Source organism: Macaca mulatta, chromosome 2, assembly GCF_049350105.2.
Source record: "Macaca mulatta isolate MMU2019108-1 chromosome 2, T2T-MMU8v2.0, whole genome shotgun sequence".
Lineage (NCBI taxonomy): Eukaryota > Metazoa > Chordata > Mammalia > Primates > Cercopithecidae > Macaca > Macaca mulatta.
Genome location: NC_133407.1, coordinates 22,740,118 through 22,760,733, shown reverse-complemented (window position 1 = coordinate 22,760,733; position 20,616 = coordinate 22,740,118). Strand labels below are relative to the sequence as shown.

The 20,616-nt window shown below is 35.6% G+C and overlaps 1 protein-coding gene across 3 annotated transcripts in view; it reads right to left on the bottom strand.

Annotated features, from left to right (window-relative positions):
* Positions 1–1,562: 1,562 nt before the first annotated feature.
* NGLY1 (N-glycanase 1) overlaps positions 1,563–20,616 on the bottom strand; it is a 67,355-nt gene continuing 48,301 nt past the window's right edge. The window contains exons 6-12 of one of the 3 annotated variants that reach the window (XM_015132298.3): positions 19,877–19,998; positions 18,536–18,681; positions 16,415–16,525; positions 14,913–15,077; positions 11,415–11,600; positions 2,307–2,484; positions 1,563–1,925 (exon numbers count right to left, since the gene is read on the bottom strand). In XM_015132298.3, coding sequence (XP_014987784.2) covers positions 1,750–1,925; positions 2,307–2,484; positions 11,415–11,600; positions 14,913–15,077; positions 16,415–16,525; positions 18,536–18,681; positions 19,877–19,998 — 1,084 coding nt within the window. In that variant the 3' untranslated portion in view covers positions 1,563–1,749. The remainder of the gene's footprint in view (positions 1,926–2,306; positions 2,485–11,414; positions 11,601–14,912; positions 15,078–16,414; positions 16,526–18,535; positions 18,682–19,876; positions 19,999–20,616) is intronic. The other 2 variants (XM_015132300.3, XM_015132302.2) reach the window with 2 other exon arrangements.

The window sequence follows — 20,616 nt, the reverse complement described above, 5'->3', positions numbered from 1 at the left end:
AGGTACAGCAAATCATGATGGCACATATATACCTACGTAACAAACCTATACGTTCTGCACTTGTATCCCAGAACTTAAAGTAAAATGAAAAATATGTACATATATTGAAAAGTATTTAAAAAAAAAAAGTGTGCAACTACCTTTTCTCTTCGACAGTTCAACTAACAACATAAACCATCTGAACTCGAATCATTTTTTCTATTTAAAGCCACAGTAAAAGTTAGAATGCATCCATTCAGTTGAGTTCCTACATTCTATTACCATCTTTATAAAACTGCTTGAACAGTTCTAGGTTTTTTCATGCTGATTAACAGGATCAGCCCATATGATCATGAAAATACTCACTGTGCCAACAGCAGACACCACAAGACAGGTAAGTGTCAAGTCCTTCCGATCTTAAGTACTTGGCCACTATAGGTTAAAATTTCGAGACTGAGAGTTCCAGAAAACTTTCTTATATTCAAGATATATTAATAATTTCAGATGTATAAACTACTTCTCTTGAAATATAACTTTTTAGCAAAAAAAGATTCTCAGCAGAGTTTTACTGCAATTGTAAAGCAAACATAAGCTGGGAGCAATGGCACATGCCTATAGCCCCAGCTACTTGGAAGGCTGAGGTGACAGAATCGCCTAAGCCCAGGAGTTCCAAGCAGCTTAGGCAACATAGCAAGATCTCATCTCTAAAAAGAAAAAGAGAATAAATATAAGACCTTTGTTTCAGGATCTTATTATGTATTTTACAATACATGTCACGTTCTATTGAGTGGCACAGGGTGAGACTCTGAGTATGTCTTTTTCTTGTATAAAGAGTTGAGAACTCACTTTGCAGAACAGCACAAAGGAATCTGGAGGCTTGGGGCTATGTTTTTCACCACTGCTTCTTCCACAGTGCTATCACAATGCTTTGTACATAAATGCTTAATAAATGTTCACTAAACTTAATTTGAGAGGTTATAGAGAACATACACAAAAACTCTTGATACAATATATAGATACTGTAAAATATAGTTACGTATTTTCAAAATCAAGAATATTTTATTCAATGAGGTAGATAAAAATATAACTCAAAGGTAAGGCATTTTCAAAATGTCCACGTATTATGGAATTTAAAATGTATCCTAATTTATGTTGTCAATGTTAAATGTTTTCATAACTCATATCTATTCAAGTATTTTTCAATGTTTAGAAAAAAGATTTTTGTTAGCCAAAATAAAAACTAAAAAGATGTAAGGCAAAATAATTCATTTTATTTCTTAAATGCCTGCATATTTATAATCATATAAATTTTCATGCATTATATAATGTATGAGATACTGTACTTTCACATTAATTAAAAATTAAAAATATTAGGAGACTAATTCAACCACTTCTGAAGAAATGAATGGCTGATCAGAAAATGTCAAATTACTATCACAAGCCCAAGATTTTATCATAATCATGAATAGCATTTAATCATGAATATCATTAACTTTTAAAACTATATTTATAGTTTTTAGATTAAAATCCCATATTGGGTCAATGAGACTTTACTCCAAATTATAGTCACATATGGAAGAAAGTTTTTAATTCAATATTTTATTATAGTCCACAGTATAAAGATAATTTTCATGAGGGTTACATGATGGATAGCTAGCAAAAGAAATATGCTAGCACAGGGTGGTAACTGCCAACTAAGCATGCACTGAACCAACAGACTACTTTAGTAAGTCCTTGATTATTGCTAGCTTTTCTATAATGTTCAGGATCTCAAAGGTCACTAAATTTTATAATTATCTCCAAACAATTTTCTTCATGGTCATTTAAGCTTTGTCTAAACAGCTGGGTGTGTTGCCAAGCGACATCACCATCTCCTCTGCTTAATTCTGCTTCCAAAATAACTTCAGTGGCACCAGAAAAATCAGCATAGGAGTGAAGATTGTTATCTGTTTGAGGGGAAAAAAATTAACATTTTGCTTTTGGTAATTTAAAGAGCACAGATCATTTTGAAATGCATTTTATATAGGCTGATGTATAAGTTAAAATAAACCCTTAAAAATAAATACAAATTATTCTTTATGGAAGAAATGCATCCTTTGAAACAAAGAAATGATTTTTTTCCTTGCGTTTGTATTTCACAACAGAAAACATCGGCCTTTCTGTTACAATAGGATCACACAGGTTTTATTTAAATTTTTTTTTTTTTTTAACTGAAATAGTATCAATAACTCTTGGGTACAAAAAAGAACTACATCTCAAATAAGTACAAGTGGTCTTCAGAGTGGTAAATATATATTTCATGATTAATTCTCCAGTCAAATGCTTACCGCCTGTCAGTTCTACTCGTGCTGTATCAGATCGCAATTTCCATTCTATTGTTCCAGTTTGAAAAGTTTGACTAGTTGTTCTAATAGAAATGCTATCGATTTTTAGGCCAACCGACCCACACTCAAACTTCCAGGAAATATAAGCAAAAGATGATCCTTCCTTTCGGGCCAAATATACCTATAAGGAGTAGGGATGGGGAGAAAGGAACTGTCAGAAATAATGAAATAATACAGAAAACAAACTTAGTGAAGAATATTACTGTCACAGGGTAGTATGTACAAGTCGTTATTTAAAAACCAACTTTTCCCTGTTGAAAAGGTTTTTAACTGCTAACATTTTTTTTTTTTTTGGCAATTTTTCCCGTGGCATCTTTGAATGCAGATGTCCCCAATAAGTGCAATTCTAAGGACTGCATACTAACCAAATTTTGGTAAATCATATTCTTTTATATTAAGACAACTTTTTAAAATGAGTTTTATGATTAATCCTGCTGAAAATGAAGAATCCTTTTAAATGCAACTACTCCTTAATTTTTATTTCTTTTCTAAGTCTGGATTTTCATATACGCTTTCCTAGCGTGACGTGATATGCTGTAGCCTCTAAATCGAGAAAATACCTCAGCCATTGCTAACTAACGGTTTAAAAGGTGATATCCGTGCTCACTTCTCTAAATGGCATGCTCCCTGTTCCTTCATCAATACCCTTTAGCACATTAAATGTATACTATTGAAGGCATCTAAGCCTACTGGCTGCTTCCAGCTCATTCCCTCTCATACTTCTATCTACACTCCTCAAAACATTGCCATGAAAACTGACATCCATAGCCTTGGTCTTTCACAGGTCACTCTATTCAACCATGCTCAAACTCTTAAGACTCTGACTCTTCAGTTGTTCATCCCTTACATCTGAATTCCCACAAAATTCTATGTATTTGTTTGAAATAATTCCTGGAAAGAAACCCCTTCTTCACTAATACTGCACTTACTACTACAGTTTGGACTTTACACTCATCTTGCTGCAATTGACTACTGCTGTGCAATTCCAATTGCTCTGATCATATTTTTATTTTCAAGTGTATTATTTTAGACACAGGGTCTCACTCTGTCACCCAGGCTGGAATGCAGTGGTGCGATCATAACTCACTGCAGCCTCGAACTCCTGGGTTCAAATGACTCTGTTGTCTCAGCCTCCAACTACCATGCCTGGCTAATTAAAAAAATTTTTTAGAGGCAGGGTCTCACTTGGACGCCTGCCTCAGTCTCCTGAGTTGCTGAGATTACAGGTGTGAGCTACCGTGCCTGGCTCTGATCAGGTTAATGTTTTAAAATCCCACTCTCTTTATGTCATCTGCCTGGTCTGAAAGGTACAGCAAGTACTTGGTTCTTACATTAAGTCTAATCTATTAGCTTTAAAAATCCTCCACAATTAGGCCGGGCATGGTGGCTCATGCCTGTAATCCCAGGACTTTGGGAGGCTGAGGCGGGCGGATCCACGAGGTCAGGAGATCGAGACCATCCTAACACAGTGAAACCCTGTGTCTACTAAAAATGCAAACTATTAGCCGGGCATGGTGGCGGGCGCCTGCAGTCCCAGCTACTCGGGAGGCTGAGGCAGGAGAATGGTGTGAACCTGGGAGGCAGAGCTTGCAGTAAGCCGAGATTGCACCACTGCACTCCAGCCTGGGCGACAGAACAAGACTCCATCTCAAAAAAAAAAAAAAAAAAGAAAAGAAAAGAAAATACTCCACAATTTCATCCCACCTTGAATTGCCAATGCTCCTTTATATTTTTGTATACTATACTCCTTGATACTGCCCATATTCTGACCTACCTTCATCAAATCATAAGCTCTCTGGGGGGCACAGTTTCTGGATTCATAAAAGCATTTAGGGCCAGGCGCGGTCACTCACACCGGTAATCCTGGCACTTTGGGAGGCTGAGGCAGTCAGATCACTTGAGATAAGGAGTTCAAGACCAGCCTGGCCAACGTGGTGGAACCCCGTCTCTATTAAAAATACAAAAATTAGCCAGGCATGTTGGTGCACCCCTGTAATCCCAGCTACTCAGGAGGCTGATACATGAATACTGCTTGAACTAGGAAGGCGGAGGTTGCAGTGAGTGAGATTGTGCCACTGCACTCCAGCCCAAGTGACAGAGCGAGACTCTGTCTAAAAAAAAAAAATAAAATAAAAACATTTAGTAAATATTAAGTATTAAAGATCTGTATGCAAATATATATATATGTGTGTATATATATTCATGTTAGACTTGATCTTTTTAGGAACATCTAACTCATACTCTAGCTCAGGGGAAAATAGTTGAAAGTACCATATAAAACACATCTGCCATGGAATATCCTATTACATGTACTATTCTGTATTCTGGTCTTTACTCATCAAGTAAAAACATCAATCACCAATAGTATTCTAATCACCATCTATTTGACAACCAACCTATAGCTATTTTTCTTCCAGGTGTGCCCGTTAATCTGAAAAATTTTAGAATCAGTGAGTTAGAGATTATGTAACAACTGAGCAATCACTCTCCAAAGAAAATGATCTGAAACTACTACTTAAACTAGGTATGTATAGCCAACTGTTGTTTGTTGTTGACAAACCTAGACGTGGAACTGTCAATTGCTCCATTTAAGTTTGGACAACGTCACTATAACATCCTCTAGTGTTCATGTATGTTCCTACTGCATGCTCCTCCTAAAGCCGTTTGTAAGGAGGACGTGGGACTCAGGACTCCACCGGTGTTCCCTGGGAGTCATTAGTTTCACCCATCCTAAACTATTAGACATCTGAGTTACACACAGGTTAATCGCTCCTTTAAAGGAATGGCTACCAAAGGGGGATATCTGGGAAAGAAGAGCCAAACAGAGAGGTTACTGGAAGAAAGGTGAATTAAAAGAACTAAAAGACTTGAGGAAAGTAATCTTAAAACATAAAAATTTATATCTCAACATGCATTTCTGTATCTTGTGTATTTTCAGAGCTCACTAGATTCAAATGTCCCTCAAAAGTATGGGTATAAAATATGATAGGTTGAATTAGGTTAACTTCAAATCTAGCTTACTCCAATAACTGCCTTAATTATACTGTGTGGGTCTGGGTCAGAACTGTGGTTTTAACTGTAAGAGAAGGTTTATAGTAGCTGTTGAACATGCCTGACAGCATTTATTAAAGACTTAAAATTTTCAGTCCTAAAGGCATCATCAGCTTTTAAGACTAGAAAGTTAAAGAATAAGATAGAGGTCATGATTTAATACTTACATGTTTAAACATTCAAACATACTATGAGCAAAATAAAAAATGTCTCATGCTAAAGAAACAGTATATGGAGATCAAACACCCTATTTATATAGAAAATTCCTATCATCTTTTTTGCACAATATATTCTGTCAAAGACTCATTTTTAGAGGTGGTAGAAAGTTACCAAGAATACGTATACTCAGTTTGGTAAATTAAAATGTGCCAAAACAATGGAATTTATAAAAAACCTCCAAATCTGGTCCTGTCTATGTATAATACCAACACAATCAGTAACTATACCTTTATTTAAAAGGGGGAAAAAAGGCAAACATTCACTTGTTTAGTGTAGAGAAAAAACATTTTTTTATAACTGCTGATTATTCCTAACATCATGAGTTATTTGATAGACACATTTTTGCCTGTTGGCTTAAAAATTTTTTTTTAAATTTATTGTGTACATTCTATAAGCTCGGTTTTGTAATTTGTAGGTCTCTAAAAGGTGAGTGTTGCTATCCTACTTTAGCAGGAGTGCTAGTAAAGTCAGAAATCACGGAGGTTTTCTCCCGTATTCTATATATACCACCCCAACCCTCCTCCCACCAGTGACCCATCCTTGCTCCTTTTTGATGTCTGTAAGCACATATGGGCATATACCTTTGGGTGAGAACAAGACCTGTGTGTCTAGGGTTTAGGCATAAGCCATACTATTCACAATGTATACAAATAGAACTTGTCCTTCGGGTTGTGGCTGTAACCACTATTTTCAGGACTGAACAATTTGCATGTTGGCTTCTTTATGTAATTAATATTCTATAGAAGATCTTTGCTCAAAGATTTTTTGATTACTACATGTCAGGCTGCTATGGCTCCCTAGAGGTTCAGTTTGTACTATATTGTTTGAAGCTCTTCTTTAATACATTCTTAAAATTATTGTTCTACTTAGGCTGCTAAGATTCACTCAAATTAAGTTCACCATACAGCAGGCACCCTGATGGTCGTCATTCCTACAGATATAGAGCAAAATAGTTGTATTTCAAGGGATCTTAAATTGTTGCTGGTAAACTGGTACTTGCAATGAGTCTTATTTTTGGTTATTCCATTTTATCTTGAAAATCAAACATGAATCCACTCCTAGTTCCCACTGTATTTAAATATTTCTGTGTATACTTCCAATTTATTCCATTTGGAGAATCTGGTTAGAATTTTTAAGATTTCCATGTATACTTCCAATTTACTCCATGTGAAATAGGAAACTTTCATGGTTTCCTGTTACATAATTGCAAGGTAATCAAAGTCCCTGGGACCTGACGATTATTTACCTCTCTAGTCTCATTTCTCACTATTCTCCTTCATACTCTCTACTTTTCACTCTTTCCTGAATACACCAGATGTCTCTCACCTCAGTGCTTTCAAACCCACTATTTCTCAGGTCCCCAAACAACCTCCCCTTCCATATCCTATCCTCATACTAAGAAACTCTCCCTCTTCCTCCTCTCCAAAAGCCAACTCAGATATTACTTCTTCTCAAAGGCCTTCCCTGACTCAGTGTGATACTATGATATGTGTGTGTGTATATATCTCTCTCCAGATTTTCATTCACGGTTCCTGGCTCATAACTCCCATAGCCTTTGTTATTTCTAAGGCAGGCCATGGAAACGAAACATATACTCTACTCTCCCCACAACTTTCTGTCTTGGAGCTGACCATAAAGAATTTATCTGACCTACCTTGTCTGATTGTGGGTCATAACACCCGTTTCAGAAAGTGTCCTGTTCCATACCCTGGAGGTGGAAATGCTGCACAGAGACCAAGAAGAATCTGAACAGATAGGCTTCGCTGGGGTTTGTCAGGCTATTAGTATCAGATCACACCCTTTTTATCCAAACATATTTCTACACTGTTGTCATGGTTATGAAAATCCAATGAAGCCTCCACAAAAGGCCTATGAGAACAGCGTTTGGAGAACTTCTGGAGAGCTGATCACATGGAGGTTCCTAGAGGGTGGCGCAGCTGGGGAGGGCAGAGGGGCTCCATGTGCCTTCCTATACCTTGTCCTCTGCATCTCTTCATCTGCATCCTTTGTAATATCCTTTATAATAAACCACTAAATGTGTTTCCCTGAGTTCTGTGAGTCACTCTAGCAAATTAATTGACTCCAAGGAGAGAGTGATAGGAACCTGATTTACAGTCAGTTGGTAAGAAGCACAGGTAAAACAAACTGGAGCTTGTGACTGGCATCTGAAGTGGGGAGGAGACAGTCTTGGGGACTAAGCCCTCAACATTTGGGATCTAATGTTATCTCCATGAAGATTATGTTAGAATTGATTGCATTAGAGGTCACTCAGCTGGTTCTGCTACAGAATTGCTTGCTTGCTTATTTGGGGGAACCCACCCCCCACATATTTGGTCACAGAGGTCTGAGTTGATTGTTGTAGAGAGAACAGAAAAACAAAACAAAATACGTGTAGAGTGAACAAAAAAAAAAACAAAACAAAATACTTGGAGTATGAGGTTTTTTTCACTCAGATTCAGGGTGTTAGTGGCTCTTGTTTCTGTCTTCTTTCTCTCAGTATCATAAACAAACACATACTCTTCTACCATTTACCCCATTAATCTAAACGGTTGGCCCACACATGTCTTTCATTTACCAGCTGATATGCACCTTGAGGCTTGCCTCTTAATTCACCATTACATCTGACTGCCAAGCACAATATTTGACAATGTGCATATTCGCTAAGTGCTGAATGAATTCTTGACATAATGCCATGCACCCGCCCCCTCCATCAAAATGCTAAAATGACTGTAGTGACAAAGAGAGAGAGAAAACTGATCAAAATCAAAAAGTATCTAAGACCATCTAAAGGACACTCAACAAAGTGAAGTTTTTACAGTGCTCTACATAGTCCTAGGGGTGATGCAGAATTTATGCCACATACATTCTTACATTCACCAATCTTTACTAAACACTTACTATGTATCGGGTACTATGCCAGATGTATGAATACTGAGAGTACAAAAGTGAGTAGAAAAAGACAAGGTCTCCCCCTGGGAATTGTTTACAATCTAATGTAAACATTGTTACAGAAAGAGACAAATAATTTATTCTCATACCTATTTGTTGAATACATGCCATGAAAGAGAGATACATGGTACAAATGAACCTATAAAGAGGGAAATGGATTCAGTTTGCTGGGACCTGAGGGAGTGAGGCTTGGACCAAGTGGCAAGGTTAAGAATACATTAATCAAAAAAGAGAAGTATAGGAGGTTCTGTGAAGAAGGGAGAAGGGGCAATATATCTGCAATGCAGAGAGCAAGGGGTAGCATAGTGCAAGGCAAAGCCAGAGAAGAAGGCAAGGAGCAGATTTGGAAAAGACTTGGAGCTATGTCTTACTCTAAGAGCACTCAGTTAAGGATTAAGTTTTTGTAAATGTTTCTTTAGCGATAGCATGGATCACAGGTTTGAAAGGATTAGGGCAGATGGAGATTAGCAAGGAAGCTATTAATACTACTTTTATCAAGGTGCTATCACTTGCCTCCCAAAAAGCATACTGGTTTTCTTGATTTAGTTTTTATATTCTTTTCAATTCAGATATTATTGAACAATGTTATTTGCTAAATAGCAAATTTTAATCTTTGTGCTCCTGGGAGGATACCTCTTTGAGAGGTAAAGAATCTGTTCTAAAACTCTGAAAGCAGGCTGCATGTGATCTGTCATGACACCTGGCTGGAGATTACCAAGAGAAAGTGTGGTGAAAAATACATTTACTATTCAACAGAGCTAGAAAATCCCTAATTGGGGGCGTGCTAGTACAGAACCAGAAATACTGATTTAGATGGAATACCCAAATTATAATGACAATTGTTACTTCCAAGTTATCACTGTCTACAAGATTCTAGTATTTTTCTTCATTTGATACTAAATATATGTAGCTAGAAAGAAACTTATTCAACTTAAAAAAAATGGTACCCTTCATAAAAGTATATCAAGGCATAAGCTTTACTTGAATAGGGGTGTGTTTTCTATTTAATGGCCTTTGTCTATCATTTACATTATTTAAATCTTTCTCATACAATAGACCCTCTGTGGCTAAAATGTTCTATTTGGAGATGCTGAAACATGCCACGTACTCCATGCCTTGTTTTGGTTTCCTTGCCTGATGAACACCTACTCAACCTTCAGCGTCCAGCTCAAATGTCGTCTGCTCAGTGGAGCTTTGCCCAACTCCCACAGCCAGAGCTAATCACTCCCACCTCGCTGTTTCCATAGCAATGTGCTGATATCCTTATTATAGCACTCTGCATCATGGTTAAGATGGCGGTTTATGCTTTGGCTTCCCCTTTTAGATCGTGAGGTCAGGAATCATCTTTTTGTCCATGTAGCTGAGAATAATGCCTGGCACAACAGTACAAGTTTGCTGATGAACAAATGAGTGTATAAGACAAAGAAGGAATACTCCATAGAGTAGTTCTGTTTCTTGGCATATCACATCTTCTGTAACATATCACTATTTTCCCCATCATTACTATTTTACTAATGTTGCTGGTTAGGAGGAAACACATGATTTTTCTCCATTTCAGCAAGTATAGTCACTGGATAAATAACACTTTTATTCTATCTTGCTTTCTGTTCAGAGAAATTCTTAGGCTAAGGATAGTCTTCTAGAAGATGTTCATCCTCTCTCATCAACTACCTAACTAATTACAGATATCTTGAAATTTTAAATTTTATCTCTATTTTTATGCATTTCTTTAGCTAAAGAAGAAAATTCCAAAATTTAGAATAATCCTATAAGTTATTAATACAAAAATGCCTCAACTTTTTTAGTATTAGACAATGTGATATAAATGGAGTATTTCTATGTTTAAGCAGCAAGGTAAGTTTTTGAACAAAAACTTACGGTTGAAAAAGAGAAAAGCAGAGACCTTATCACTGTATAGACGTCTTTGGTAATTTGACTAATGCCTAGTATGGTGACAGAATATAATAGATGCTCATAAACACTAGCAGCTGTTTATATGTGTCTCACTTTTTAAATCTATCCAATATATTTTACAAGTGAACAACTTCCCACTCAAGTATCTTGGTAAATTAACTTTAAAAGCTTCCTATAAGTTAATTAATTCCTATGAAACTCTATCAATAATAAGATCAGATCTACTGAGGTCATGTGAATAGCTTTAAGTTTATTTTTGGTGTATTTCTAAGGAGCAGGCAGTTTTAAAGCAAAGCCTCTTATTTGTTACTGAGAGCATGTGATGATAACATGCAACTTGGTATAAATGCACTGCTATAGTCCTAACCTCTACTTACTTATTTTTTTAAGATACAGAGAAGAAATAACCAATATTGCTGCTCAATCATCCATTCTTTGAAGTGACTGCCTATTAGATGTTTAGCTTTCTGAAATTTTGAACTAAATCTATTATACTCCCTAAATAGCCTGTATTTAATGGGTAATCAATACACATCTGTGAAGGAATTAATTCACTCTCTCTCTCTATATATATATTTATAGTATTGAATAGTGTATATATATAGTATTGAATAGAATATATATATTCATGCAAAAATCAGTCACATGACTTCATCATACATTTGATTATTTTTCCCCATGAAAGAATTAAATTCATCCTCTTAGATGAAAACAGATACTTCCTTGATAAAAATGCAAGAATTTCTAGTGGACTTTTGATTACACACTGGGGACACAATTTTCTTTTCCAGGTTAAAGGATTACTAAAAATAAGTATGATATATCAGTTTTCATATTTTGCACAACTGAAAAATGAAGCCAATCTATATTTGCTTAAACAATGACAAAAGTTTTAAACGGTTTTATGTATTAAGTTACCATGTGCCAGTCTGTTTCAACTTTTCTGAATATAGATTCCATTTTCCACACACCATTCTCCCATCCAGAAATGGTTTGATTGTTATTTGAAACTCGAACATAACGATCTTTCACAATATTATAACAAAGGTGGAGCTGTTTAGAAATCTTCTCATTTTCAGAGGGAATAAACGAGGTTTCTTTTCTCTTAAAAAGAAAGCAGAATTAGTTTTTCAACATTATGAAAGATGTAAAAAAGAAAAAAGAGAAATTACTAAGCAGAGTGGTAAGAGAATCCTTCAAAATTGAAAAGAAAAAATTGGTGCCATTGGAAAATTTGGAAATTATTTTATAAATTAAATATAATCAGTATGATGTTATTATAGCTCTAAACATTACTAGAGAGAAAAACAAGAAGTATGAGCTCTGACTTATATTTTTGTGATTTTGCATTCAATGAATTCATTAATTTTTATTCTTTTCTACTACCACCACTATCCTCTACTTGGACTTCTACAACTGTCTCCTGAAGCTGACTCCCAGCTTTCAACTCTTACCTCTCCTATCCATGCTCCACATAGCAATGAAATTGATTTTTAAAAAAATGTAAACTAGGATATGTCATTTTCCTGCTTAACTCACTTCAGTGACTTAAACTCCAAGCTCTTTACCAAGGCTACCAGGGCCTTATGATGGTTCACCCTGTTTGCTTCTCCAACCAGATGTCCTGTTACTCTTCCCTTTCATTTCTACACTCACATCATATTACTTTTCCTTTAGTTCCTCAAAAAGGTCCAGCTCATTTTGCCTCACGGCCTTGAGACATGCTGCTTCTTTCGTCTAGGATGCTGTTCTTTCTACTCTCCACATACTTGATTCTTTCTCATCCTCAGTCCTCAACCATTTCTTCAGTGTCCTTTCCTAATTCCCTAAGGTAGGAGAGCAGCTGAGAGGTGTAGCATGAAACAGTCTTTTGCATGTGTAAAATTATTACAAAAGCTCACATTTTAACCTTAAAATCCCAGGCAATCTTTGCATTCTAGTCCAAAATAACATTAATATTTTATAAATTTTTTTTTTTTTTTTTTTTGAGACGGAGTCTCGCTCTGCCGCCCAGGATGGAGTGCAGTGGCCGGATCTCAGCACACTGCAAGCTCCGCCTCCCGGGTTTGCGCCATTCTCCTGCCTCAGCCTCCTGAGTAGCTGGGACTACAGGTGCCCGCCACCTCGCCCGGCTATTTTTTTGTATTTTTTTAGTAGAGACGGGGTTTCACCGTGTTAGCCAGGATGGTCTCGATCTCCTGACCTCGTGATCCGCCCGTCTCGGCCTCCCAAAGTGCTGGGATTACAGGCTTGAGCCACCGCGCCCGGCCAAAATATTTTCATTCTAAGATTAAAATAAAACTTTTCTTTCTGGAAATGATATCACCAATGTTCCTTCTGTTTCCAACTGATTGCAAGATTAATTCCAAAAGTATTTAGGATCAATGTTTCTCTATTTACTTTTAAAACAAACATCTATTTCTAAAGGAAAAAATGATTTCTTTTTAAATCCATGGCCCTAAAATGGTCTCCAGCAATTAAGAAACTTAAAAAAAAAATTCAAAAGAGAAAACAATGTGGTATGCAACCCAATTCATATTTTTAAAGTTAATCAACTTCCATGCCATGCAAGAGGTAGCACACCCATGCATAAAAAGAAATGAAGACCTAAATAATATCCATGTTTTAAATTGAACACAGCTGTGAATTAAATTAGCTCTTTTTAACTGGCTGTATTTAGATTTATACTTGTAACACACTGCATTGGCAGTGATTTGAATTATTTGTTGAATTTGGATCTTGTAATCCTATGGCTGAACCAACACTTTTAACTGCCTGCTACAGACGATAGGACAAATTAAAAAGCAAACATAAAATTTATTAGGGATAATTCGCTCCTTTAAAACATACTCTGTTACTAGAGAAATGAGCTGCAACAATGGCAAATTTAGAAAAAGTAGATAAATAAAACTCTGGAACTGCTTGATATTGATATTGTGATGAGTTATTTTCCTTTCAAGCATTTTTCATTGCAAATTTCCTAAACATTTATATTAAATGCTCTCCAGTGACTCAACTTTAGCTCCCTAAAGGCAAAGGAAAGTCTATTATACTGTCCTAATGCCCGTTACAAAGCCTAGCACACTGATTTTTACCTAGTCACTTAACTTTAGGACCTAACTATGGAAATTATATTTCTATTGTTATTTACTTTTGGGAGATTAATCATGTGATATCTTAAAAAATAAGTTTTAATATAACAGTAATTATACCACCAACAATAATTTCTAGCCAATATCAGATATATGCAAGCATATACCAAGAAATAAACACTTTCATCTGCTGAATTCCCCAAATTCTGTATTTTCCCCACTCCATAAAGTTTTCATCTGGAGAGGATAAAAGTGAAACAGCAGTCTTCTAAATGCATTAGAATCTCATTTTAAAAGACCTAAATAAGCACTTCACAAAAGAGAATGAGGACATCCAAAAGTTTAAAGAACAGATATTCAACATAATTAGTCATCACCAAAATGCAAATTAAAATCACGATGCTACTATATGCCACCAGAACTGCTAAAATGGAAAAGATAGACAATACCAAGTGTACACAAAGATGTCGAAAAATTTCATATACTGCTGTGAGAGTATAAGCTGGCATAACCATTTTGAAAAATTGTTTGGCAATATCTACTAAAGCTGAATACATACTCATACTCTATTACCTATCAATTCCATTCCTAGGTATACATCCAACAAAATGCCTAAACATATTCACTGAAAACATGAATATAAATGTTCAGAGCAGCACCATTTATATCAGCCAAAACTAGAAATAACCCAAATAGCCATCAACAGTGAAAAATTACATTCATACAATGAATTATACAGCAATGAGACTAAACATACCATACATATTGCAACATGCAACTCACTGACACAAAGTTGCACAAAAGAAGTTATATACAAAACAGTACGTGCTATATGATTCCATTTATATAAAGCACAATAACAGGCAAAATTAATATATGATGTTAGAAGCCAGAATAATGATTACTTTCAAGAGTGTAAGACAGTGTGGAAAGAAACTCACGCTTGTTTCTACAGTTCCAGTGATCTATTTCTTATTCTGGTTGGTGATTATATGGGTGTTAAATTTGTAAACATTCATTAAGCTGTACATTTGTAATTTGTGCATTTTCCTGTATATTCTTCAGTAAAAGTTATACTACACTAAAAATTTACATAAGGTAAAAAAAATTTTAAGTCCCATTTTAAAAATGCTTTGCTAACTCTTACACATGATTATGCTATGTCAATCAATTACTGGTTCTCTTCAAATGTTTGCATTTTAAAATAATTACTCTCAAGTTAACTGAAAGGTCATAGTCAATGCAGTTGGAGCATAGTACAGGAAAAGCATAGTATAGGAAGCAGGAAAGTAAAATGATCATCATGCTAGAATGAATTAAATACCTGTAGACCCATTTCACCTCGGGCTACTCTCCAAGCCACTGACCCAGATATTCTTCCCCCAAGTTCTCCAGGTTTAGGGGTTTTGGGAGATATAAATTCAACAAGCTCCACAATTATCCTCTGGAGAAGTTCTTTCCTTCTGTTTTCTGACAAAAACAGTTGCCTCTGTAATTCATGTTTTTTAAAAAAGTTGTTAAGATTAGGGGAATGTATAGGTCCATCTCTAAGCAAGAATATACTTAAAACACTTGCATTTTAAGAGGTCATGAAACAAGTATTGAATTTTATTTTCAAACATATATTAATTCAGAAAATAAAAAGGACACTGTGGAAAAGTTAAATAATTTTATAAATTTTACATTGGGAAATCATTTAACACCTATTTCCAACTCTCCATGAGCTCTACTGTCCTAGATTTATTTATAATGAAGGTAGCAACTTCTGTTTCTGGATATGATAGACTGGCTTGTGTCAGAATGTCTTGCTGAGAAAAGCTAGAAAAGCTAGTAGAAACACACACACAGAACATTCACATATAAACACCTGTTGAATGCAACAGAAAGCTGCAAAGGCAGCCAGAACTTGAGAAGTTAAGACTCCAAGAGAAGAAAAGAATTCAGGTGAAGGGCACATACTGCACCCTTTTCCCTTCCAGTCATTTGTCAATTATTAAGTGGCATGAGAACAGTCTGAGAAGCCAAGGACAAAATAGTGACTAAAGTGCTGGAAATCAAACCAGAATTTTTAGCAGAATCACAGTGCTGGGGTAAAAATAAACTGAGGGTCAGAGTCTTCTACAGCAAGGGGGTCTAGCAAATACTCCAGGTTTTCAGGTAGAGATCTCTGAAGGGCTACACATTAGGCGTAAGTGCAGATTCAAAATAGACTGAAACCTCACCTGGAATCATAATCACTGATTGGATTAATGTGCTCTGCTCTGTTCTGACTGCCTGCTACAGCAAAATTCATTGCTTATTTTTTAATTTATGAAAAAACCCCACATGTATAGAGTTAAATTTTTCAATAGTATCCATGGGGTATAAAATAAAAATTGAACCTTTCATCTTGGAACCCCAGTTCCTCTCCTCGGAAGTAGTCATTGTTAATAATTTCCTGTGCCTTGCTTCAGAAATGTCCTCACATGTGTGTGTGTTTGTGCGTGTGTGTGTGTGTATGTACACACATACTACATAAATATGAGTCTGTGTCATATCCAAAGCACAGTTACATTGATAAATAACACAACACACTTTTTGTCAGGTACTACCAACACTGAAATTTTGTTTCATAGAACTTTGAGATGAGACAGTTTAATCCAAAACTCGTAATATTTAAAATGAGTCCTCAAAATTTTCAATGAACAGAAAGACAGAACATATTAAAATATTCTTGCTTATGAAACAATGCTACTACTTTAAGAATTTCAATAGGCTAATAAATGGCTATTCTCGATTACATAAAAAATGTCAACTGTTCTTTCAAAAAAGATAGCCACCACATACCTGCTTATTAAGCCCATTAATAGTTTCTCGAAGTAATGCTTCTTTAACCTTAGTTCTTCTGGCAATCACCTCTTCATGTTTACAGGAATATCGCCAAGTAACATCAACTACCTGAAAGAAATAACAGACTACAAATAATTAACAAGATTACAACCATCGACCTTTATTTACTAGATACCTAAAATGTATGTAATTTTTAAATGCTTTTTTTTTGTTTTTGTTTTTTCTGGAAGTCTCGCTCTGTTGTCCAGGCTAGAGTGCAGTGGCATGATCTCAGCTCACTGTAGTCTCACTTCCCAGGGTCAAGTGATTCTCGTATCTCAGCCTCCCGAGTAGCTGGGACTACAGGCATGTACTATCACGCCCAGCTAATTTTCGTATTGTTTTAAGTAGAGACAGGGTTTCACCATGTTGGCCAGGCTGGTCTCAAACTCCTGACCTCAGGTGATCCACCTACCTTGGCCTCCCAAAGTGCTGGGATTATAGGCATGAGCCACCATGCCCAGCCTTAAATGCAATTTTTAGAATACTATCCTTTGTTTAAAATTTAAAAGCCATGGGGCCAGGTGCAGTAATCTCAGCACTTTGGGAGGCTGCAGTGAGCAGATCACTTGGGGTCAGGAGTTTGAGACCAGCTTGGCCAACATGGTGAAACCACATCTCTACTAAAAAAAAAATACAAAAAAATATTAGCCAAGTATGGTGGCACGTGCTTGTAATCCCAGTTACTCAGGAGGCTGAGGCAGGAGAATCGCTTGAACCTGGGAGGCAGAGGTTGCAGTGAGCCAGGATTGTGTAAGTGCACTCCAGTCTGGGCAACAGGGTGAGACTCTGTCTCGAAAAATTAAAATAAAATAAAATAAAACTTTAAAAGTCTGTAAAATAAACTGAATTCGTCACTTATTCATTCCTAAACAGTTGATAGTTTAACCAGAAATGCTATGATAAAAAAGTGAAAATTTCAAAACATTACCTTTTTAAAATGTATCTGCAAAGCTGATTTCACAAAATTCAATAAATAAAAATTTTATCCATTTTTATTATATTAAATTTATATTATAGAACTGATTTTTAATACAAGTGGAAAGACAATTCAATGGAGAAAAAATAATCTTTTCAGTAAATGGTGCTAGAACAATTCATTATCCATATGTAAAAAAAACCCTTCATACCTTAGATCCTATAAAAAAATTAACTCAAAATGGATCACAGATCTAAATGTAAAACTAAAAATATAAAACTTCTAAGACATAACATAGGAGAAAATCATTGTGACCAACGGCTAGGCAAAATTTCTTAAATATAACATCAAAAGGCACAATCCATAAAACAACAAATTAGTAAACTGAACACCAGTTTCTTCTCTTCAAAAGTTATTAAGAGTATGAAAAGACAAACTACAGATAGGGAGAAAAATCTTTGCAAAGCACATATCTGATAATGGACTTATGTAAGATTATATAAAGAACTCTCAAAACCCAACAGTAAGAAAAAACAATACCCAATTAAAAAAAAAAATAAGGGGACATATGGATGGTAAGCAAACACGTAAAAAGATGCTCAATATTATTTGTCGTTAGGGAAGTACAAATAAAAACCATAATGAAATGCCACTACACACCTATTAAAGGGGATAAAATTAAAAAGTCAGATCATACTAAATGTTAGCAAGGACATGGAGGAACCGGAAACCCTCACATACTGCTGTGGATGGCACAATCACGTTGGAAAACAGTTTAGTGGTTTCTTAAAAAGTTATATGTATATCTACCATATAATGCAGCCATTCTACTCGTAGGCATTAAGCAAAGAGAAAAGGCAGCATATGCCCGTATAAAGATTTGTGTGACTGATTGTTCATGGCAGCTTAGTTTGAAATTGTGAAAAAAACTGGGAACTACCCAAATAGCCATCAACAGGTTAAATGGTAAACTATGGCACATCCATACAATGAATACTGATTTACAGTGGTGATTTCAGTGTATACAAATAAAACTTATCAAACTGTACAATTTAAATATATGCAGGTTATCGTATGTTATTTTTACATTCATAAAACTGTCAAAAAAGAAAAAACTGTATTTTATTTTTGGAAAAAAGTTTTTTTCTTTTATGCCCTACCTCATCTTTTGAAAATGCTATGACGTAGGAAAGCTTCTTGCCCCATCCTATTTCATAAAGAAGTGGCTTGTCACAGACATCTTCACATGCATCACAGTGTAGCCACCGCTGCTGAGAAGGAGAATAGACTTCTGTCCAGACATGGTCTACTCAAGTAAGAGAAAAGAGAACAATGGAAAAAAGACAATGAAATCAGAATGACTTCTAATAACTATATACAAACCCCTAAGAATCATAAAGTAATGTGTAATATTCTGAATTTTAGTTAATAAGTGCATTTTGTGGCACACAGGATTTTAGAATACCTGTATTAATTTCTGTCTCTTTGAAATCTTAAAAATGTTTTTCCAATCTCCTTTAATGTAGTCAGTTTTAGGCTTACTGCGCGCTTTATCTCTTAAGAAGGTAGACATATTAAACAGCAGCATAAAAAGTATCATTCCGATTTTACCATCATGAAGGAGTTAATGCCACTTTTGAAACTACAGTCTCTCTCGCTGGACGTTAAGACCCAGAACCAGCAGGAAGCCTAATAGAATCTCTGGTCAATATATGCTTTATATTTGATTTTAAGAGAACACTAACTATTAACGGAAGGTTTCATTTAATTCTTTAGAAAATGGAAACACAAGGAAAACAACTTTTTAACATGTAGACCACCAAGTCATTTCTAAATAGGGACAACACAAATATCACATGACTTTTATTTTATTATTTCTGTATACTGCGATTTAAGTTTACAGTTTACTAAATCTTTTATAGTAATCCCTATAGCAATGAAGATTTCTATGGCACATTATTAAATGTTTTTATCCATATATAAATAGCATCACTATAAATGCCATGGTAAATTGCTAATAAAAGAAATAATACCTAGTGTTTGATAGATCAATAGGGTGGTTATAGTTTACAATAGTCTACTGCATATTTCATATGAGAGGAGAGAGTAATTCAAATGTTTCCAGCATAAAGACAAATATTTAAGATCACAGATATCCCAATAATACTGATTTGCTCTGTGGAATTTATATAAATGCATTAAATTATTACAAGTAGTCCCCAAATATGTATATCCATTATGCATCAATAAAAATAAAATAAAGGGGAAAAAAAGAATATTTATAGTGCAAAGCACCAGGCACAACGCTAGGTGTTTTACAAAACTCTTGTGATCCCTTCAAAAAACCTGGAAGGTTGGTATTATTACTGTTTTACACAAGGCAAATGGAAGGTCAGACTGACAAGGCCAAAAAGTAACAGAGAATGCTGGGCTCAGAATGTAAACCCAAACCTGTAAGCCTGCAAAGCCCTACTACCCTCTGCTCATTCCACATTCTGTACCTGTGTAATCCCAAACATAGCGAGCTTCAAATCCTAAAGCTCGACAGCACAGTGTAAAACAATTGGCCCACTCGCCACACCGTCCACATCTTGTTTCCAAAAGTTTCTCAGGGTTATTATATCTGGTTTAAAAAGAAAAAAAAAAAACTTTGATTATCAAAATCAAGATTTTAAAGATAATTTACATTACCTCTATGCTAAACAGAAACGTTTCTTAATTTTTTTTTGTTTTTTTTGAGATGGAGTCTCACTCTGTCATCCAGGTTGGAGTGCAGTGGCGTGATCTCAGCTCACTGCAATCTCTGCCTCCCGGGTTCAAGTGATTCTCCTGCCTCAGCCTCCACAGTACCTGGGACTATAGGCACGTGCCACCAGGTCTGGCTAATTTTGTTTGTATTTTTAATAGAGACAGGGTTTCAACGTGTTAGCCAGGATGGTCTCGATCTCCTGACCTCATGATCCACCCCGCCTGCCTCAGTCTCCCAAAGTGCTGAGATTATAGGCGTGAGCCACTGCGCCCAGTCTTTAATTTGTTTTTAAATATTGCTTTAGGAATCTAGGATATATGAGGCACAATGTTAGAATCTTTGGTGAAAAATAAACAGTAGTACTGCTTTCAAGGTGTTTACAATCCTGAGGAAAGGAATGAACACAAATAATTTTAATATATGGCAGAATGTGATCAAACAATGCAACAGGTCAGACTTAGTGTTTAATATATGGCAGAATGTGATCAAACA